At 36.8% G+C, this 23624-nt stretch overlaps 2 protein-coding genes across 3 annotated transcripts in view; one reads left to right on the forward strand and one right to left on the reverse strand.

Annotated features, from left to right (window-relative positions):
• fn1b (fibronectin 1b) overlaps positions 1 to 5059 on the forward strand; it is a 27438-nt gene extending 22379 nt beyond the window's left edge. For both annotated transcript variants that reach the window (XM_048198015.1, XM_048198016.1), the window contains 11 exons: positions 24 to 206; positions 500 to 589; positions 717 to 905; positions 1013 to 1102; positions 2137 to 2624; positions 2706 to 2844; positions 2944 to 3105; positions 3207 to 3332; positions 3418 to 3524; positions 3653 to 3742; positions 4020 to 5059. In XM_048198015.1, the coding sequence (XP_048053972.1) occupies positions 24 to 206; positions 500 to 589; positions 717 to 905; positions 1013 to 1102; positions 2137 to 2624; positions 2706 to 2844; positions 2944 to 3105; positions 3207 to 3332; positions 3418 to 3524; positions 3653 to 3742; positions 4020 to 4097 (1742 nt within the window). In that variant the 3' untranslated portion in view covers positions 4098 to 5059. The remainder of the gene's footprint in view (positions 1 to 23; positions 207 to 499; positions 590 to 716; positions 906 to 1012; positions 1103 to 2136; positions 2625 to 2705; positions 2845 to 2943; positions 3106 to 3206; positions 3333 to 3417; positions 3525 to 3652; positions 3743 to 4019) is intronic.
• On the reverse strand, positions 5060 to 15036 carry atic (5-aminoimidazole-4-carboxamide ribonucleotide formyltransferase/IMP cyclohydrolase). Its single transcript, XM_048198018.1, has 15 exons — positions 14890 to 15036; positions 13661 to 13787; positions 13425 to 13568; positions 12888 to 12976; positions 11681 to 11832; positions 10422 to 10578; positions 10216 to 10341; positions 8552 to 8659; positions 8328 to 8413; positions 8040 to 8129; positions 7259 to 7384; positions 7052 to 7144; positions 6759 to 6941; positions 5839 to 5994; positions 5060 to 5651 (listed from the first exon to the last, which is right to left on the reverse strand). The coding sequence occupies exons 1-15, from the start codon at positions 14903 to 14905 to the stop codon at positions 5532 to 5534; spliced, it is 1773 nt and encodes a 590-aa protein (XP_048053975.1). The 5' UTR covers positions 14906 to 15036; the 3' UTR covers positions 5060 to 5531.
• Between the last annotated feature and the right edge of the window lie 8588 nt (positions 15037 to 23624).

Below are 23624 nucleotides of genomic sequence, written 5' to 3' on the forward strand. Positions count from 1 at the left end.
CTGTAATCTCTTTGGCTCCACAGACATAACCCCTCCTCGCAGAGTCCGTGTCACTGATGTGAAAGACACCTCATTCACTCTAACATGGCGCGTCGTCAATAATGAGCCAATGACTGGTTTCCTTATTGAAGCGACACCCAAAAATGGAGGATACCCCACCTTCAGGCAAACTATTCCTCATGACCAACGAACCTACATTGTCACCGGTACATATTCCAAATAACGCCTATAGGCAATCAGTTTCAGCATTAATGGTTAACCACTGTCAGCTCAATGAGTAAACTGAACCTGGAATTATGAACTTCTTTGATAAGTTATTTCAAAGAATACCATGATATTACCATTATGGTAGTGTCCAAAATCTTTAGGGTTAACATTGTACTTTTTGCAAATGTTGCATCCTGATTGGTTTAGATAAACCCAGAAATGTTTTCAGAACTTCTTTTACCATGTTTGGGAGTACTGCTGTTTATTGAAAGAATTTTAATTCATATTTCAGGTTTGCAGCCAGCCATCACGTATGTGGTCAACATGTATACGCTGAACGGAAATAGTCGAAGCCATCCATTCACAATGACTGTAAACACAGGTACAACTAAGCAAATTTGTCCATGTGGGAAGAGTATGAGTATTAGTATTAATGCTAATGCATGAATTCTCAAAATAAAGTGATTGCCATTTTCCTTGAATGACCTTTATGCCCTGTTTCCTCACAGCTCAGCCAACTCTTCAGTCTCCTACCAACCTTCAGTTCACCTCCCTGACACCCAATTCCATCTCGTTTACTTGGCAAGCCCCTCCAACAAAAATTACAGGATATTACATCACTTATGAAGAATCAGGTGGTCGGCCTTATGAGCTTACACCACATCCTAACGCTGGCCAGAACTATGCCACCATCACTGGTAAGACCCAGACTGCATCAAGTTACACCCATGTGTGGTATACATAGATGTTAGAAAACAAAATGCTTAATTGACTATGTAACCATTTTGTGCTATTTTAATTACAGGTCTGAAACCAGGCACCGAGTACACCATTAAGATCTTTGCCCTATTGAATACCCAGAGGAGTGCACCACTGGTTGGCACTGCCACAACTCGTAAGTACTTGCTCAAATAAAAACATTGATTTTCCTCATTTGTAAGTCGCTTTGGATAAAAACGTGTGTGTTGTAGCCATTTAAGAAAATTTATTTAGTTTCATATTTTTGTTTCAGTATAATATTATTTGCATATGTTTTGGTTTAATTTAATCTGTTAATTAAGCATAATAGCATAAATTGGATATGTCATAAAAGGAGGTGGAAATGGATTAAATGGCTACATGTTGGGAGATATGGAGTGGGTCAGAGACGATTTTTGACCACTTCAAAAATAAATAAGAAGAAACAAAGAACGCCAGGTGGAATGAAGTGTGTAATTAAACAGAAACCCACTGCATGCTTCAGTGGCCTAACAGGGCCGAAACAGTCTGCTTAATGAATAATGTAAATGTAAAATGTTAATGCACATATTGATACATAAGGTGTACTCCACTATACTTTGTTGCCAAAAGCTACAGCACATTTTGTTAAACTAGCCAGCACTGTATTTTATAAAAGCTTTGATTATTGCACTCGCTTGCCTTTTACTAGTAAAGATACTTGGCTAAGCCATAGTTTTTCTTAGTTGCAGTGCTTAGCTTTTTAATGGTGAAATGCATTTAGAATTGAAATGCAAAATGAAGGTCAATTGCATTTAATGTTGCTTAATTGACACACTGGCTAGCTTATCACTACCTTGTTGATTCAAGCTAAGTGTTCCCTCAGTGGACTACTATGATCAAAAACCTTGATCAGTGTTTAAAGGGCTGGACCATGCTGTATATTTTATCTCACTTTAGCCAATATTTTCACTCTGAGGGGAAGTGTATTCTTTGGACTGAATCTTCTAATGTCATAGCATGCACTTCCTCCTCACTGTTTAATTGCAAAACATTGGCTGGAGAAATTTCTTGGACCCACCCCCCTTTAAAGTTACGTCAACAAGTACTGTCATTACTTGACTGGACTTTCAATGCCTTACTGGCTTGTATATGCAACTGTGGCTGCCTCTTTACCCGCTGCTTTGCTTTTAACACCTTTTTCCCGCACAGAGCTGACTTCTGATCTGCCCAGCCTGCCTAGCCATGGTGGCCGAGACAAACTGGATGTGCCTGAGCCTGACAATAGAGTTCATGTAGTGGTTCCCACTGGGCATGAATCACCTGACGCACACGGGCAGCATGTGGAGTACACAGAATTCAATAATCAGCCCAATCAACCCAACAGAGGCTACCAGCCTCAACATCGTCAACCAACCTCTCAACCTAACCAAGCCCGACCCCAGCCTTATGTGCCTCAAGTTGGGGAGACCCTAGTATATATCCCCAAGGTGGGACCCGATGGGGGTCGTGTACCTCGGATTATTCAGGTTAGTGAGAGGCCTGGCGACGGCCATTCTTTTGGTTTTACAGAGGACAAGACAGGAAGACCGCAGGAGGCCCAGACCCAGACCACCATCTCATGGCAGCCCTACCAGCAGAGTTCTGCTTACCTGGTGTCCTGTCAGCCCATTACCCATCAAGATGAGAAGATGTTCCAGGTAAGGACCTAGAAAGGATGTACAGAATTTCTTTATCACCCCACCTTTGCTCTTAAGACTGACTTTTTCCTTATTTTGCAGATGCGTCTCCCAGGAACTTCCACAAGCGCCACCCTGATTGGTCTCACCTCTGGTGCCTCTTATAATGTCATCGTGGAGGCCTTGAAAGGAGCTCTCAAACATAAAATCTTGGAGGAAATTATCACTGCCGGAAACACAGGTCAAGAAAGGATCTATGAACTTTGATGAAAGCTCATGGACATGCTTATGATGCTTATGTCTTAATGTTCCTTTATTTTGTTCCCTATAAAACCAACAGTTCCAGGAGATGTTTCATCCAGCAAGGACTCTTGTTACGACACCTTCACAGCCACTTACCATGACGTTGGAGAGGAATGGGAGCGTATGTCTGAGACTGGCTTCAAACTCTGGTGCAGATGTCTTGGCCTGGGAAGTGGACATTTTAGATGTGACTCTTCCAGTGAGTTAACTTCACCCCTGAAGGTCAAATGGTGGATTTTATCCTGTAGGCAATCCTGTCTATCAAGAGCGTATACACTCTAAAAGCCTGTTTTTACACAGAATGGTGTCACGACGGTGGAAACAATTATCGCATTGGTGAAAAGTGGGAGCGACGGGCAGAAAATGGTCACTTGATGAGCTGCACTTGCCTGGGCAATGGTAAAGGAGAGTTCAAGTGTGAACCACGTAAGTCCTTCTTCTTAAGACACTGTATAGTCAAGTTTCTTCAGGTCCAAGCAGTGGAATTAAAATTTCTTGCATTTCGTTATAGATGAGTCCATATGTTACGATGACGGAAAGATGTACCAGATCGGAAACCAGTGGCAGAAGGAATACTTGGGGGCCATCTGCACTTGCACATGCTATGGAGGACAGCAGGTATGGAAACATAATTTAATTCATGTCCATATGCATGGACAAATTATAGAAAAAAATTTTTCAAAACAAGTGTTTCAAATTTATATGCTTGAGTCTGGTGAAATGCATTGTGTACGTGTTGCTGTTAGGGTTGGCGCTGTGAGAACTGCAGAAGGCCTGGTGCAGAGATTAGCTCCGAACTGCTGAAACCCGTCCGCTTAAACACCGGCCACAGGGTGGTGAGTATCTGCCTTCAAACATTTCAAATGGCCACAAAAATATATATATATATATATATATATATATATATATATATATATATATATATATATATATATATATATATATATATATATATATTCGCCCTTAAGCTAGCCAAGGCAGTTTTTCAAGATGCGAATGTTCTTTGGTAAATGTGCATTGAACAATGCATTGCCATGGTTTATACATATTTGAATTTATGCATAAAATAGCTCTGGTTTCCACAGTATAACATATTTCACTTTGTTCTTCCAGAACATTCAATGCCCCATTGAATGTCTCCGACCTGAGCTTCTTGCAGATGCTGTGGCTAATCCCAAAACCCAAAAGTGAAACCTTTCTGACAGAACTGTACCATGACTTCCTGCCCCCATTATGCAACATTTCACGTGGGACATGTAGTAAAGATGTGATGTTATATGAGAACGTACTAATCACATATTGCCTTAAAGCCTCCCTGTTTGTTACCACATCTGTTCAGCTGCTGCTTTACACAGTGTCTGTTGTGATGCATCATTCACAGCCTTGAGGAATTTGATTGGCTTTTACTTTTGTGTTTGCTAGTGTGGTTTATACATTAAATTTAAAAAAAAAAAAATTGCAATATTAAAAAAAGATATTACCCATTGTAGTCGGTTAATACCGTCTACTTTTTGATACCGAAACTACAATGGGAAAGAACAATTTCCTTGTTAATGTGCAAAAAAGTTTTTTTTTTTTTTTTTTAAATACAGATTTCTAGTTCAATTAAAATTTACAAAAAAAAAAAAAAACCTACCTTACCAGTATTTTCAAAGGATTTCAGCCTTTATGAATTGATATGGTCAAATGTGAGACAGTAGGAAAATAAAGCACTGTTTTATAAGAATGTTAGAGCACCACTGGGGTACACCGATGTACCAAAAATCAAGTCTCAATTTGTTAATCTTTTTTTTGTTTGTTTTTAACATGGCTCATTGATTATTTAGAGTCAGCACTGTTTTTAGATTGATACTTTTTTTTAATTAATTTCCTAAATTCTTTGACTATTTATCCCCTTCATTCAGAAGTGTTTGGTTGTATAGAATGTTATTTGTTTCATCAGACTGTCAATGTTATACTGTCAACACCAATTTCACTACTGTTAAATCCTTCCTTCTTTTTCTTTTCTTTTTTTGCAAAACTCATGACAAATTGTATTTATAAAATTTCACTCAAAAGCAAATTCTTTTGGAACGAGGTTCTAAAGTAGACCTTGCAAAAAACAAAACGTCAATAAATGCAAATAAACCCTTGATGAAATCTTTGAGAAACTATTATACTTGATTTGTGTTTTTATTTTGTAATGCTCATGAGACACTAGAGGCAGCACAATGGAATGCATCAGGAAGTGTATGGAGACAATTTCATATTGGAAATGTTGAAGAGGGAAAAAAAGGACATATTATAGGAAATTATGCAAAGAAAACACATAATTAAATGAAATAATTCTTAGTGTGTCAGTATTAAAGAAATCATATGTGAAGAATATTTTGCAGCACAAAAATTCACTTTGCTGTTAGCTTTAGGATTCAAGTAAGAATAGAAACTAGACAAAATTCTAACATTTAAACTATTGAGTTAAGGTGGACAGACTAGCAATTAGCCATTGGGCTAAGTTATGGCATATGGGTAAACAACTTGGAATTACAGTTAAAGATGTACATCTAAAAAGAAAGAAACCCTAAACTTTTGTAACAGTGAAGCTAGTTGAATATTTGTATTCAACTGGATGTTTTGAAGTGTTTTTCAGTGATGGAAGAGACGGATGTTGGTGTGCACCAGGGAAATACCCAGCTCATTGCAGGCGCTGATGACCACCTCATCAGCAGTAGAGCCAGAGGGTGCGGCAATATACTCCACACCACTCTAAAAACACACGGATAGAAAACCGTCACTTTTATATGCCATCTTAAGTATACACATGCAAAATGTATAATATAGCAACAGGCTACTTTGATGACACGTATACAAGTGTGCATAAGACAGCATGGATAAATTAGGTGCACAAAAGGAAACAATGATTTGAGCTTGGTAACTAGGAGAGGCCGTTTACCCGTTTGGCACGGTCAACATTGTCCCGGAAGGGGAAGAAAGCATCAGAGCTGAGGGCCACAGCCTGCAGAGAACTGATCCAGTTCTTCTTCTCCACCTCTGACAGAGGCTCAGGAATCTCCTCAAACAGACTCTTCCAAACCTCCATATCTGGACCCTGACGTACAAACAAAAATTCAATGCCATCGGAAAACCTGTCACACATAAAATCATTTCTATTACTGACTGCAACTTCAAAGATTGTTATTTTCAGTTTTTGTTTCTGATGCTCATTATAGGTTGACTGACAAGATCTTTACTACTACTCCTACAATATAAGTGTCAAACATTGTGAAATAAAAAAAATAGTAGCTTGTTTTCCATCCAAACATGACGCGATTCTTTTCAAAGTTAGCAAAAAAACAAAAGTGAATTAGGTGCGTTTTCATCAAGTTGTTCGAGAGGAAGATGGTGGTATTGATAACATTGTAACCAACAGTAAATAAAACACCATCAGCAGAAACAGACGATTAGTCATGTGGGTCTAATTATATCTGAATTTATCAGAATTTTTTGCAAGTAAAGTGACCATTTTGGCATTTCCATCACTTGTTTCTGATATGATACTTCAAAATGTGCATAAAAACAGGGTGATGGAAACATAGCTAGTGACATTTTCACAATTAAGCACATTTTTCTCCCAAATTTCCTTCCAAAATTCTGTAATTTCATGTGTCATTGTCTTTATATTTTACATTTTCTTTGGATGAATCTCATGAAAACTGTACCGAATTGTCTGGTTCATTTCGCCTCAAAATTCAAATATAACTGAACAAAAATTAATCACAAAATAAATGAACACTTATGCACAATAACTCAAATTCCACACAATTATTTATTTATTTATTTATTTTTTTTTTTACAAATTTTGGGATACAATACCTCTCCAATTGTTCCGCTGACATACTGATCAATGGCATTAGCCATCTCTGCACGCTTAACTCCGCTGCGGAATTTCATATTGAGCACTCTGGGATGGTGCCTGAGCCACCAGTTATCAGCCTTGTCTCCGGCCAGCCGAGTGCAGTGGATACGAGACTGCTGCCCAGCGCCGATGCCAACCACCTAACAAACACACACCATACTAATGACTTTTTATAATTAACTTTCATACAATTACATGGTTCAAAATAGCTCAAGTAAAAAAAAAAAAAAAAAAAAAAGTTTTTGGTTACCTGTCCATCCTTTGCATAACAAACAGAGTTGGACTGAGTGTATTTCACTGCGATACTGGCTACAATCAGGTCTCGAAGAGCACTCTCAGACAGCTGCAATGAGATAAAAATCACATTATCTGTGTTGAAAATAAGTTTCCTTATATATTAACAATAATATCATAGCCTTCCTTCCACAGTCCAATCAATTTCAATAGAGTTTCTTACCTTGCCCTTTGACACAATGTTGCTGAAGAGCTCTTTATCAATGACGGCTCCGTTCCTCTTCTGTTTGAGGTGCAAACCAAACAAAACCCTCACCTCCTCTTCATCAGGTTCATAGTCAGGATCCATCTAATACAACAGGACATACATTATGAAGGCTTAGACAGAGCTGTGTTAATGCACATGACCAATATACTTAAAAATCTATTTCAAATAAATGCAGTTCTTTTGAATCCTGAAAACAATGCATCACGGTTTTGTTGATCAGCACAACCGTTTTAAACATTGATAATAATCAGAAATGTTTCTTGAGCAGCAAATCAGCATATTAGAATGTTTTCTGAAGGATCATGTGACACTGAAGACTGGAGTAATGATGCAGAAAATTCAGCTTTGATCACAGGAATAAAATACATTTTTAAATATATTAACATAGAAAACTTATTTTAAATTGTAAAAAAATATTTCCCAATATTACTGTTTTTACTGTATTTTTAAATCAAATAAATGCAGTTTTGGCAAGCATAAGAATCTTCTCTCAAAAATCTTATCGACCCCAAACTTTTGATTAGTAGTGTGTACAGTATCTTATTACATATGTATATATTAAAGTATCATGGTACAGCATTACTATACCAAATAAAAGCAACAGTTTCTATTTAGTAAGGGCTGTTTTGACCAAAAAGTCAATGCAATGTGAAACAGTGGAGCAAACTTGGTTAACACAGTCCAATAACAGTCTAGAGACTATTCTTCTGTGTCTAATCAATCAAGCATGATTTACCTGAAGGACACAATAGTTTCCATTCTTCTTTTTGGAGAGAATTCGCAGTGCTTCCTCCTCGTAACCAGGAGCGACAATACCATCTGACACCTTAAAAAAAAAAAAAAAAAAAAAAAAAAAACAGAAAACAACAACAAAAAAAAAGGTCAAAGTTGTGTATAAAATGTATAAATAAAGTATTTCAAGTATTTGTTAAATAAGAGACTAATGCTTTGTGAGAATATGAACTCTTAGATGTAACTTTCAGTGATGAATGGCTAAGTTCTTCTTTGTTTTTCTCTGACACACCTCTCTGGAGATGATCTTGGCAGTCGGGACGTCACAGACATCAGACAAAGCGATGAAATCTCCAAAGGAGGACATCCTGTCAGAACCTACAAGACATTTTTCAGATTTTTCCATATTTTTTAGGCTTAAACATGCCAAACTACATGTGAGATTAATGCCTGACGATTCATTCCTCTTACTACTAAGGTGAGAAAAAGTGTGGGATGCATGGAGAGATGTTTCACCTCTGGCTCTGGCGTATGCAGTGGCGAGAGGGGTGAGGTCCTGGAGCATGTCATTCACCATGCACACCTTGGCCTCATCTTCACTCAATGGGATGCCAACTGCAGCTCCTGAAATAGGAAAATCTGTCAGATCTTTTCTGAAACTCTACAACAAGGATGTGAGCTTTCCTGGCATCTGGGAAGTATGGAAGCTTGTTTCCGCCACAGGAAAAAAAGAAAATTAAAAAAAGAATTGCAACTTTTTTTTATCTCACAATTCTTACTTTTTTTCTCAGAATTGTGTGACATAAAGTCACAATTGTGAGTTTTAAAGTCAGACTTATGAGATATAAACTCGCAATTGCATGTTATAAATGTTACAGAATTGTGAAATATAAAATTTAGTCAGAATTGTGAGAAAGTCAGTCTTTTTTCCCTTCAGAATTGGACTTGAGCTTTTCTCACAATTGTGAGATATAAAAAGTCAGAATTGTGAGAGAAAAAGTCACAATTACCTTTTTTTATTTAGTGGTGGAAACAAGCTTCCATAGGGAAGCAAACAATGTTAATTTAATTGACAAATCATGTGTCATAATTTTCGTTGATAACTATTTTCACTGACGAAAACAAGATGATAACTAAATAAAACCAGTTTTAAATGACAAAAACTATGGCAAAAATATATCAACATTTTTATCAAGGAATAAAAATGAGACAAATGTTAAAGGACAATTTGCGAAGTGATCCAGTCAGAACTGATATCCTGCGTGGTAAATGCGCACATTTGAATTGTAATGTGCTGATCTACCCGGCGGGACATGAGTTGGCATACACTTGCTGCATGTCTCATTAAACGTTCAAAAATGTTAACATCAGGGAGAAAGAAGAGCAGACACATGGATAAACCTCAAAAAGATTGATGAGAGAGCGTGACGTGAAAGAGTTTGTCTGATTTTCAGTGTACGCACAGAAAGCAGCCTTAAGACAGCGCATGAGTACTGAACTGAGCTGGCTTTCACTACTTTTCGCGCTTGAACGGACAAATACACAGACAATTGTGTCAAAATATCCATTTTAGCGAGTATTCATGCAAACACAGTCAGTTATGTCTTAGGTGAACATAAATAGTTGGGAGAATATCGGATGTGTATCAGTGTATTGGATCTGTGCATTCAGCCTTAAAGTGACAGCAGCCTAATAAACCTGCCGCTGTCCATCATTAATGTTAATCAAACAACAAAAGAAAATGAGAAAATCACTCAATGTTCAAAATTTGAGTGATTTGGTGACTGGATCACTTCCCAAATTGTCCCTTCCTAACATTTGTCTTGTTTTTATTCCTTGATAAAAACATCGATAATTTTTGCCATAGTTTTTGTCATTTAAAACTGGTTTTAATTTAGTCATCATCTTGTTTTTGTAAAATTTGACTAAAACTATTAAAATTAGTAAATTAAATGACAGTAAATTAATATTTACTGTCAAAATGAACTCTAGAAGCAAGTTTGTGTTCATAGTTTTAGTAGTAGCAGTATAGTTTTATTTAATGCTTTGTCAGCATCTGAGGCCATCTTCGTAGCAAAAACAGAATTACAAAAATACAAGAGTTACATAAAAACAAATATAATAAAAAAAAAGCAAGTTAATATTATACAAGATTTTTTTACATCAGTTTGTGTTCATACCTGCAGGGCTGACGTGTTTAAATGAAGTGGCGGCTGGCAAACCAAGAGCTCTCTTCAACTCTCTCACCAGCTGCCAGGCGTTCAGAGCGTCACACAGGTTAATGAAGCCTGGAGATCCATTCAGCACTGAGACAGAGAGGAACATTAATATTATACCTTTTGCAGTTGAATATTTGTCTGGTAGTAGCATATGAGATCATATATACCGGAAAGTGGAAGTGCCGGGCGTACAGTGTAGAGCTGAGCAGGAGCTTGATGGGGATTCATGCCGTACCGCAAGGGCAGCTGGGAAACTCCTCGACTGTATTCACGTCTGAAGTAATCAGAGATGGCCTCGTCGTACTGAGCGGTGTGTGTGAAGGCCTGAGACATCACAAAAACAAATTCACACACAAAGATATTTCAACAAATGAAATGGAAGCCTTTGTTATTTGTCTAACAAAATAGAAACCCTTAAGCCGATCAATGGGTTTATCAAGGACAGATGCAGAGAGACGTCTAGAGAGTGGCTAATATAATGAATAAATATGATACATATGATACATAAAATTGACAATTATACACAGTGTTGGCAAGTCTGCGGTTTTCCCATGGAATTGGGCTACTTTAACACTGTTTCCGTAGGTTGTTTTTCATGTCCGCGAGTTGAAGTGACCCCAAATAGCATGATATTTAGCCCCTGGAATGTGAAATTTATGTGGATTTTTTATTTTGATCATCGTTCTGAATCCCATCCAGACGTAGAAATATGACATTTTCTCAGCTTTTTGCTCAAAATGTCGCTGTTTTATGAAACTTTACCATATTCAAGTGTTGATAAAAAAAAGAATGCATGAAGCTAGAACAATACTTTAATAGAAAAAATACTTTTTTTTTTAAATATTTCATAGCAAATTGTGAAAATGATCAAAAACGCTGGCAGTGGCTGGCAACTTTAAAAAAAAACAAAAGCTGGCAGGGAAAGAGTTAGTTAGATTATGATTAATAGATGATACTGTCTGTTTATTTGAGGTAAAAGGGCACAAAGCATGAAGCAGAAACGAGTAAGCATACTGCTCAGTGGTAATTCATGTCTGAACACGATTTACCACACAACATTAGCTACTCAGTAACGTAGCATGTGTACACGTATTTAATTCATTTAGAATTGGAATGCAATGAGAACAAAATGAAATCTCATGTAAATAGTTCTTTCTAACTGGAAAGCCATGCTACTGGTCTATAATCAAGGTCAGTATTACATTAAAATTCAACCTCCTCGGTTGAAATCGCATTCCAGGGGGTGAGATGGGGGAGGGGCCCCCCTTAGATTAAATCGTGGGGACCCACTTGAATTGTCACATCCTTTCGCCCCACTAGTGACAGTCACGTCAGGTGGGGTTCAGAGAGTTTTGGATGTGCACAAAGGTCAGTGGGTCGTCAAAGCTTAATCAAATCTCCTCTCGGATAGGATCACCATGGTTACCTTGAGTGCAAGAGTTTTGCGTGTTTCCATTGTGGTATCACGCTTGTCCGAAGATTCCATTTCCTTGGCAACAACATCGTAGTCGGACGGATCACAGACTACAGTGACTCTGGCATGATTCTTCGCTGCTGCTCGAAGAAGAGTAACTCCACCTAAACATGATTGTGAGATTAATGGTGAAATTGGAGTCAACAGGGTGAATTTCACACAGGGTGCCAAGACAAAGATGTATGTGAAACATTTAAACCAAAACCCCTCATTTTACCAGCAGCTTCAAATACCCGTTTGCTGTTCAACACTGGCTTTTTTTATAGCTGCCCTTTTAATACAATTAATTTTTTTGACAGGAACCTTCATTAATAAGCCTTTATCTGACCGAGTTCTGCTGTGCTCTAAATCACTCACAAATCTTATGATAATTCGATAATCTCCATTCAGTTTCACACAATATTAGTTGTTTTCATGCCTTTTGCACAAAATTGCACCATTTCATGCTTTTCATCTTCAGAAAGATTTTTCTTCTTCCCCATATTGCATGAGAACTGAGACTTGCTTAATAATGTGGAACAACCTCTAAGTAGGGTTTCCATAGATCTGGCAAATTATTTTGTCTAAGATTGAAACCAGTTATCTAAAAAGACATGGATAAATAAACTAACAAACATTTTCTTAGAAAAATTAAAATCTGAATGTTTATTGTACAGAAATCTTACTGATTTGTCTCTTGCATAATAATTTGGAACGCAGTGTGTGTGTATATATATATATATATATATATATATATATATATATATATATATATAATACAATAAAAGACTACCACATCTGTTATTTTTATCCAAAACTATTAAAAAATAGTTTTCATTAAATTAAATAAAGCTTAAATGCAGTAAAATAAATATTAGATAAAATTAGAAATGTTGCCTTGGCAAAAAAGTAACAAGCTGATGTACTAAAATCACTAAAATCTGAAATAAAAATTTTGCCTAAACAGAAATATTATTAATAATAATATTAATAAAAGTTTAAGTTTTAATAAAGTTTTAGACAATTCTAAAGCACATTAAGTTTTCCTACATTCTAACATTCTTAAACACACAAAAGCACAACATTGTTGAATTCTAGTGAAGGAAAATACTAAATAAAGGGTCAATTACAAGCCCTTTAATTAAAACCCTGTGAACAATTACTGTAACACTGTACTGACCGATGTCAATCTGCTCAACAGCGTCTTCCACGGTCACACTGGGGGACGCAACAGTCTTCACAAACGGGTAAAGGTTGCACACAGCCACTCTTGAAGAACACAAGTTTACATCAAGATTAGATACTACGGTCTTTTCTCTTGATGCAATCATTTAAAAATTGATTCACAGGCCACAATGAACAAAACATCTAGACTACAAGCTTAACCTGCCATGATTGCACTATTACGAAGGACCTATACATAGTTCACAGCGCTCGTAGTAAGATCAAGACTTTTGGTCACACCACAGCAGCACTATTTGAATTATCAGTGATTAGATTAGCAGAGTCTCTACTTCTAACAAAATACCATTGGAAATCATGTTAGCACCACTAAACCTGATTATATCTTGCACTGGTGGCACATGACAATCACTCATGAAACACCATGACCTGAATTTAAAATCTATAAAGCATAACTTGCAAAAACAAGTCCCGTGTTATAACCTCTAAAAACGGATAGCATTGGAATCTTCTTCTTACTAAACAACAGTATTACCTGACAAGACTAAACCCTAGTTTTTCCATGTCAGCCTTATCAGAGGGAGTTTGTCTGGCCAAAATGCCGCCATGGACAGCGGGATGAAGGGTCTTGACTCTTCCTCCAAGCATCTCAGGAAATCCAGTGAGCTCAGATACATCCCTGTATGGAAAAAAATAGAAGTTTTAATTTTGTATGAACTAGCCCTTTATTATTATTTAATAATTTAATACTAAATCTGCAAGATGTCTGACCTGACAGTGAGTCCAGCATCTCTGAGAGTTTTGGCGGTGCCTCCTGATGCCACTAATGACAGACCCACTGAGACCAGCCGCTTGGCAAACTCCACCAGTCCCGTCTTATCGGATACACTCAGCAGTGCTGAAAGAGACCGTCAATTAGACAATCATAAACTGTGCATGCAGAAGACATGGATATTTTAACAACTGCAGCAAGATGCAATCGCCTGTACTTCAATTGCATGACGCATGATTTTTGCACAAACCCAAACTTAATCAAAAATCAAAACAAACAATGATGGAATCAGATGGCATTACTATAGTATGTTGATACCATGGTACTACAGTAAATAAGTACCATGGTATAGTAATGACACTGAAATTCATGCATGGAACACTAAAAAAATGCTGGGTTAAAAACAACCCAAGTTGGGTTGAAAATAGAAAAACCCAGCAGTTGGGTTAGTTTGGGTAGTTTTATTTAACCCAACTATTGTTTAAAAATTACTGTATGTCTGGCTTAAAATGAACCCAAAATAGGTTGGAAATTAAAAATCTGACACACAATTACTAGAGGCAACAATAATAATCAAAAGGTGAACATTTATTAATAAGAAATGTAATCAATGTTTATCGTTTAATTATTATTCATTAAACTTATTAATACATATATTAAACATATTAATAAATGATAATTTCCAACATATTTTGGGTTCATTTTAAGCAAGCAATAAAGTCATTTTTAAACAATAGTTGGGTCAAACATTTAACCCTGGGTTAATTGCTGGGTTTGTCCTTTTTCAACCCAACTTGAGCTGTTTTTAACCCAGCATTTTTTAGCATTTTACACTAAAATAATTCCAATACCGTGGTATCTTGTCCCAAGAACCATAATAAATCTGCTAAGTGATAAAATGGTATTTACCATCAGTACTTTGATACTATACTGTAGGACAGACACATTCAGACACTTGGTATAATGCCAGTGTCAAAAAGCATGGTATTACCATGGTGCTTTTTTTTGTTTTGTTTAAACTAGTGATGAGATATCAGGTCAGTTTTCAGAATGCAAACTCTTTTGCAAAAACCTGATATTGTCTATAAAGTTGTATGTTAATGTAAGTAAAGACTGTGACAGATCAAAATGGCATTACGTGCGACATCACCCAACAACAACAAACACAACGAAAAGTATTTGATTTGTAAGCAGAAGTGTGCAGAAAGTAAAAACGACACAAGATTACCTAGTTCAGATGCCATGCTGCAGGTAAAGCAGAGTAAATTTGAGATTTGTGCTGTAGTGTCTCGTGCACCGCGCGCTGTTAATAAAAACACGTGGATGCAATAGTTTTATCCGCGTAGATGCATGATGGGAAATGTAGTTTTTATATCAAATGACACTCCCACTTTAACGAAACTCAAGGAAGCGTATGTTTGTTTTGCAAAAAAAAATACGTATTATAAATAATCATGTAATACAAATGATATAATGCATTAGCAAACGTTATTGTAAATATAAAGTTCACAAATCACACAGTCAAGCACGGAAACAGAGACGCAAAAGAAGAAGAAGAAGAAGAAGAAGAAGAAGAAAATTGTATGATATGATACGGGCTTCATGGTGAACTTGAATGAAAAATCATGGCGTTTACCTTTGCAAACGCACCGATAGATGGCGCCTCTTGCACACCTTGCGTTTTGACAACTTCAGGTCATTTGCATTCAATCCCTTTAGAGGCTCTTCGTTTTGTCCTCCTCCTTTCAAACGTGTCCTCTTGAGATCCAGCAGAGCACGAGCAATACAAAGAGATTGACATGATGAGTTCATCTCTATAAATGGTGCCAAAAATTCCACTAGCGCTTTTACAGTTGCATATAATGTTACCAAATATCTGATAAAAGCCATGTAAAATAAGGATAACACAACCACACCTTTAACAAAAAGCATATCACAAAATTAAGTTAGAAGTGATCACCAATAAAAATATACTGTTCCCAACGAAGACAAAGAGTATTTGAACATTTAAGCCACAATTAGGCTACTGTAACATGTACTAATTGCATTAGAAAATATCAAAATGTACAATGCAGAAATAGAATAATTAGCTAGCTCATTTTAAGGCATAGAAAAGTAAAGAGTGTTTCTTTGAAGCAGGTCATTAAATGTGTTGAAAAACAGTCAGGAAGTGGAATTTATGATTTGGTTGTACAACACTTGGGTTGTAACTACTGTACATATGGGCTTTTTTACATCCTGTGAAGAATTCCACATATTTTTATGACAGGAGAATGATAGATAGAAGATGCAAACTTCAAAGGCAAACAACACAATTGGTTAAACCCTACATGTCATAAAAGAAAAACAAAAAAACAAAAAAACTATGGTGTGTTTTACTGATGAAGTTCATTCAGGGCATCAGACTTATAAATCATATAAATGTATACATCGTTATACATCGTATCAGCTTCGAGATAGAAAGGCCTATTTTTTAAACGATATAAATTATATTGTAAATAGTTTTCCACTCACCAAAACCTATTAATCTTTATGCACACAAGTCTGCTATACACTTTATTTAATTTTTTTTATGTATTTATATTTATTTATTTATTAAATATTGTATATAAAGAGGTTTTACAAAAAAAATATATATATATTTTTGGTAGATGAAAGCATATCAGTTTTGAGCATGAACATAGGTCAATGATTCTTGAGATAAGGGACAAAACATGTCCTGCACAAAAGCCCTCTTTATGTTAAAAATAAATAATTCATCAAAATAAAAAATTACATCTAAAGGAAATCTGGATACTCAGGACATTCATTGCTTTTATTTTAAAATATTTTTATTAGTATTATTTAATTACATGCTCTATACTTGGAAAATACATGTCCTCAGCATGAGTTCACAATGTAAACCTGCCAAACAAATTGTTTGAAAATGCAACAAATTGAAAAATATACAATCAAATTGAAAGGCAGAGATCTGTAATTTATCAAACAACACAAAAAGTAAGTATTAAATTATATTTTCCATAAAAAAAATGCCTATCAAAGTTGTCCCTCACTTTGCGTCAACTCCGTCAGGATTTTTTTAATAATTCTGAATAAATCAGTGTCATGGTCATCTTTAACTCTTTACTATTTCCTGCTCATTGTGGATCTCACAGTAGGACACATAGTCCTGGAAGTTTTACATTTTTTTATATTTTATACAATGTTGAAGTCTCTGTGGTCACAGCTTTAACATGTCAACTCCATCATCCCGGTGTAATAGTTTCTGTAAATAGGATAAAATTAACTGAACTACATGATATCATGTCTGATGATTTTCATGTCTGAAGAACATTGGTTATATATGTTTAATTTTAAAATGGAGGGTAGAGAATTAAGTAATTTAGGACTGGATTGTTCATAATAACCCTAACCCAGGGGGGAAAAAAAAAACATTAGAGAATTTATTTTTTTCATTTAGCTCCTTTACTGAAGACCATTATTACATAATTGAAGACTTCACACTGTTGTTGGATAGATCAAATTAAAATATCATGCTTTTTAAGTTCCAAAGTGAATAAATGTACATTCTAAAAAAAAAACTTTTTCAGAAAAACCTGTTCCCTCACATGGTTCATTTGCTGAGATCGTTGTCTACAAATTTTTCAGTTTAAAAAATAATGTATTATTAAATAATAAAAAACTAACATTTAAAACATGTTTTGTTCCTTATCTCAAGAATCAGTGAGGTAATACTATTAGCATAGGCCGAGATAATACTACTAACACCATTAAAGTGACAAAATCTAAAATAATTTATAATATATGCAAAAACAATTTAAATTTTAGACATTTGGTCATCAAAATGAGCTGCTGGATCACAAGCCAGATTCAAACTCAAGTTGGCGACATGAGCACCAGAGCACAGCATTTGTGCCACCGTTCCAATTACCGCTTCATCTTCAGGATGGACATTAAAATCAGAAACCTCTCGCTTAAATTATTCACTTCTGCAAAAGCCTTGAGTTTTTACAGTAAGCTGCATGTCTTCTGCCAGCTCAGTAATTGGTGTGTTTGGGTTAAAATACATAATGAGTTCATTAGGGCACATTCCAGTAATCAAAAAGGGTGTCATATTAATTACTGGGCTTGTGCCAAGCCAGCGCTCTTACAACTTTTGGAAACCTGTCTTTGTAATTTAATTAAAGTGAACAAATGGCATGCGCAAACCTGGCCCTGGAGGGCAATTAAGACGGAATTGTGAACGAGCGAACCCCAACTGGACGATTTGCGCCACCTATGTCAGTTAAGTTGATTGCATCGATTTCATTGATTTGCAACAGCTTCAGGCTAATTTCATCTCCAAAGGTGTGCACTCTATCTTCAGAGGCATTACTTGTTTATTTATTTATTTATTTAGCCGTCCACCTCTTTAGTTTTTGCCAAGTGATTAGATGAAAGCGTTTCATCGGGGGCAACAAAAAGTCTCTTTTGCTAAGGGTGCCGTGAGGTTGGCGGAATCAATAACTTTTTATTTGCCTCAGGGTCAACACAGGTTGGATGTTATTGATGCTCTTAAATGCATCACAACTCTCTTTAGTCGAGGAGTGCAAAACGCTGAGGTAGGCGAGAAAGTGGCCTAGAACGGGGAAAACAACATATGTTTTAAAACCCACTTATATACAGTATGAAACATAACAGTGGAGTATCCTGGTATGCTCGTTCTAACATTCTCATATGTAACATGATATTATTTGAGGATGCTTTTAATAAAAACCTAGGATGGTTGCTAAGGTGTTGCCAGGTGTTGCTAGGTGGTCAAAAGAATCCATTCTCAAGTTTCTATGGCACTGTTTACACCTGGTATTGGTCGATCGGATCACAGGTAGATGAGCGAGACACATACCTGTTTACACCTGGTGTTTTAATCCATCTCTTTTGTCCACTTTCATCCACTTCTGTCCTGATTTCTTTGAGGGGACAGTCTATGGGCAGGTAAATGTATGGGTTTTTTTCAGATCTTTAGGACAAAATAAGCTCACACAATTTACATATGAACTCGCACGGAGACGACGGAAAACATACGGAGAGAGTCAGCTTTAGTTTCTGCTCTGACAGCAACAAGACCCGCCGAACGCTGTGAGTGTGTGTTAGAAATCAGGAATAGTGAGAGAACATTGTGTTTGGTACATTTTTTGCTTTCCAAAGAAACTTGGGTCTTCAGCTGACAAAGTTTAAATCCTGTCTGTCTAGAGCGCTTCCCATAATGTTCACGTGTTAGGTCAGCTTTAGTAGACAGTTATTTTGTGGCTGTTCGAACACATTGGACCACATGAGCGTTTACACTATGAAAGCAATCCGGATTAATGTGTTTTCAACTACCTCAATGAATCTCCTAATGAAGTGTTGGAAACCAATTGAGCATAAACCCTAACCCTAAGTATTAAACTGTGTCCTACTGTTTGTGCTAGACCAAACTTACAATTTGCATCTGATGGATGATAAAACAGATGAAAAATACCATAGAATTACTTTGAAGAAACCATATCAAGAAGCCCTTTACACCTAGTTTTAAGATGTATTTTGGTCGATCGAATCACAAGTAGATCCATCTCTATGTCCACTTTCAACCACTTCTGTCCTGATTTCTTCGAGATTAAATCCCATCTGGCTAGAGCGCTTCCCATAATATTTACGCACATTTGACCACATGATTGTTTACACTACAAAAGCAATCCAGATTAATGCATTTTAGACTACCTCTGAAAGTGGTGGAAAGTGAGTCAAAACATTTTAGACCCCGTTTATACCTGTATTTAGTGTCATCCACTTGTGATCCAATAGACCAAATGGATCTTAATATCTTAATACCAGGTGGAAACAGGGCCTTCCAGAGGTAGTCAAAAATGCATTCGACTGGATTGCTTTCATAGTGTAAACGCTCATGTGGTCAAATGCTTTCGAACAGCCCCAAAAGACCACCTACTCTCCACCTACTGGCCTAATGCATAAATATTTTGGGAAGCGCTCTAGCCAGGTGGGATTTAAACTTTGTTGGCTGAAGACCCAAGTTTGGTTTGAAGATGAAAAATGTACCAAGCACAATGTTCTCTCACCATTCCTGATTCTTACACACACTCACAGCGATTGTTGTGGTCTTGCGGCTGTCCAAGCAGAAACGAAAGCTGTTCTCCGTATGTTTTTCCGTCGTCTACGGTCGTGTTCATATGTAAATTGTGCAAATTTATTTTGTTCATTAGATCTAAGATCTGAAAAAAAACATACATTTACCTGCCCATAGACCCTAACCTCAAAGAAATCAGGACAGAAGTGGTTGAAAGTGGACAAAAGAGACGGATTAAAACACCAGGTGTAAACAGCAATATGTCTCCTACATCTATTTGTGATCCAATCGACCAAAACGCATCTTAATACCAGATGTAAACAGGGCCAATGATATTCAGCTCTTGATATGGTTTTATCATCCTTTAGATGAAAATTGTAAGTTTGGCCTCTTAGAAAAGCAAAAACTGAAAAACTGCATGGTTTGAGGTGTTATTTATGTCTGTATAGCACAAACAGTGCAGGATGCAGTTTAATACTTAGGGTTAGGGTTTATGCTCAATTGGTTTCCAACATTTCATTAGGAGATTCATTGATTCATTGATAATAAAGTCACCTCCTACAATACAAATCTTGCAACCTTGACACCAAATCTAGAAATCAGCTTCTGACAAAACCACAGAAGTCCTTGAACTGTCCTTGCTTACTGTATCTGTATCTGTTTTAGTGTTTTTTCCTCCAGCTTGTCCAGTGAGATGGTTATATTTATCTTCTGCTCCACTGTGATTGCATCTAATTGGCAGATCAGGACTTCATTAAAGCAGATTAAGTGTGAGGGAAGATGGGCAAAACACAGTGTTGTATCGGTGAACGGGGTGACGGTGAAGGAGAGAATTAGCTGATTAAAATGGACAAGTGCTTGGACATAAGGTGGGAGGGGCTGCGGGTGATTGATGGGTGGTTGTAGCAGGTTGAAGTGTTTGGGTAAGGCCTGTCAGCGAGTTGGTAGAGAATGAGTAAGATGTCTTCATCAATTTAGAGCCATTATCATGTCAAAAGGAGAGATGCCATCTGCATGAGACTGCTTTGCAGGCAATCAATCTCATACGAGAGAAGTGTGTGCGTTTGTATGTGCGTGCATCTATTTCTTTGCATTGTAATGTCATGCAAGCATGCACAATTACTATGCATCCAAATGGAGGATGCCGGGGCTAGTTGTCTCACAAGGACAGGACTTGAGTCAAAAGTCACATTTTTTGTGTGTTTTTTGTATGTTGCATGTCTTAAAAACAAAGTTGGAATTTTATGTTATAGGTTTCAATTCACAAAAACATTGACAATCACACACACACACACACACACATATACACACACACACATATATATACATACACTAACTTTCAAATTTGTTTTGCTGTTCCATGAAATGTTAACTTACCTTATAGTGTATAGTGAGGCATATTGTCATGAAGGTCCCTTTTATTACATGGGATAAATAACTGAGGGTATGTCAAATCGATTTGTTTTTAATGTCTATACAGAGATTGACTTTCACTGCGGTAAAGTACTTTTTCACTGCGGTAAAAGTGTGACAACTAACCCCAGTCTCCGAAAGTCATTTTTAAGTGCTTATAGCACTTTTGCATTTGTGTTTAGCAGAGGTTATAAAACACACACACACATAAATTCATGCACGCCCCTCCCTTGCAGAGCATCTTTACCGTAAGCCCGTTTAATTTTCCTGAAATAGGCAGCTGACAGCCGCTTCATATTGATGGAGTGTGCGGAGACAAATGCAAAGATGGAGTGACACGCTGTTATCTGTCTCTGGATCCTCTCATCTCATTGCATATACACAAACACACACTCATCCATCCAGTTACTTTTTAGTATCACTTATCATGATTACAGTGAGAAAGCGGTAACCATTTGCGTTAAATGTCTTGCTGGAATGTTGACACAAACAGTTGATAAGAGTGATATTATTCGATACGGATATTAATGGTCAAAATGAACCGTTAAGAGAGTGTTTTTTTCTCTTTGCTGCTAGGCCTTTAACAAGTTTATAAATGACTGTATGAACTATACTCAGCTAACAAAAATAAGTTCTAAAAACTTTTGGTAATGTACCCATTAAGTTTTGAAAATGTAATTTCTGAATGGTCTTTGTTCCAAAAAGTCCAGTTTCCTAATCTTGGTTAGGCTATACAAACGTTAAAGGGTTAGTTCACCCAAAAAATGAAAATTCTGTCATTAATTACTCACCCTCATGTCGTTCTACACCCGTAAGACCTTCGTTCATCTTCGGAACACAATTTAAGATGTTGTTGATGAAATCCAATGGCTCAAACTGTCAAGATCCATAAAGGTACTAAAAACATATTTGAAACAGTTCATGTGAGTTCAGTGGTTCCATCTTAATATTACTATTAATATTAAGTGACAAGAATACTTTTTGTGTGCCAAAAAAAACAAAATAACGACTTTTCAACAATGTATTAATGGGCCAATTTCAAAACACTGCTTCAAAGCTTTACGAATCGAATCAGTGGATTGGAGCGCCAAAAGTCACGTGATTTCAGCAGTTTATCTGTTTGATAGGAGATCCGATCACTAATTTGAAACAAAAGATTCATAAAGCTCAGAGGCTTCATGAAGCAGTGCTTTGAAATCGGCCCATCACTATATGCAAGAAATAAATAGCAGGCTAAATCGTGCAAACAATTTAGCAAATTGATGGAACGAAATAGTAAATCGCGTCCACGATTTAGCAAATCGAAGGAACAAAATAGTAAATCGTGCGCACGATTTAACAAATCGAGGGAACAAAATAGTACATTGCGCGCACGATTTAACAAATCGAGGGAACAAAATAGTACATCGCGTGCACGATTTAGCAAATCGAGGGAACAAAATAGTAAATTGCGTGCACGAGTTAACAAATCGAGGGAACAAAATAGTAAATTGCGCGCACGATTTAACAAATCGAGGGAACAAAATAGTAAATCGCACGCACGATTTAACAAATCGAGGGAACAAAATAGTAAATCGCGTGCACGATTTAGCAAATCGAGGGAACAAAATAGTACATTGCGCACACGAGTTAACAAATCGAGGGAACAAAATAGTAAATTGCGCGCACGATTTAGCAAATCGAGGGAACAAAATAGTAAATCGCGCGCACGAGTTAGCAAATCGAGGGAACAAAATAGTAAATCGCGCGCACGATTTAACAAATCGAGGGAACAAAATAGTACATCGCGCGCACGATTTAGCAAATCGAGGGAACAAAATAGTACATCGCGTGCACGATTTAGCAAATCGAGGGAACAAAATAGTACATTGCGCGCACGATTTAACAAATCGAGGGAACAAAATAGTACATCGCGTGCACGATTTAGCAAATCGAGGGAACAAAATAGTAAATTGCGTGCACGAGTTAACAAATCGACGGAACAAAATAGTAAATTGCGCGCACGATTTAACAAATCGAGGGAACAAAATAGTAAATCGCACGCACGATTTAACAAATCGAGGGAACAAAATAGTAAATCGCGTGCACGATTTAGCAAATCGAGGGAACAAAATAGTACATTGCGCACACGAGTTAACAAATCGAGGGAACAAAATAGTAAATCGCGCGCACGAGTTAGCAAATCGAGGGAACAAAATAGTAAATCGCGCGCACGATTTAACAAATCGAGGGAACAAAATAGTACATCGCGCGCACGATTTAGCAAATCGAGGGAACAAAATAGTAAATCGCGCGCACGATTTAACAAGTCGAGGGAACAAAATAGTAATTCGCGCACATGATTTAGGCCTACTTTTTCCCCTTACATGTCATGTGCGGGGATCCGTAGAAACAAGTAGTAACATTTTAGAAATGTTTGGTAAACATTCAAATAAAACGTTTCAGAA

The sequence above is a fragment of the Megalobrama amblycephala genome, linkage group LG7 (genome assembly GCF_018812025.1).
Source record: "Megalobrama amblycephala isolate DHTTF-2021 linkage group LG7, ASM1881202v1, whole genome shotgun sequence".
In the NCBI taxonomy this organism is placed as follows: Eukaryota; Metazoa; Chordata; class Actinopteri; order Cypriniformes; family Xenocyprididae; genus Megalobrama; species Megalobrama amblycephala.

Coding starts and splice junctions, on each gene's coding strand:
- atic (XM_048198018.1), bottom strand. Junction 12,977..13,424: donor CTAGGGTTTAGTCTTGTCAG/GTAATACTGTTG, acceptor GTGTTCTTCAAG/AGTGGCTGTGTGCAACCTTT. Junction 7,385..8,039: donor GAAACTATTGTGTCCTTCAG/GTAAATCATGCT, acceptor CTGTTGTATTAG/ATGGATCCTGACTATGAACC.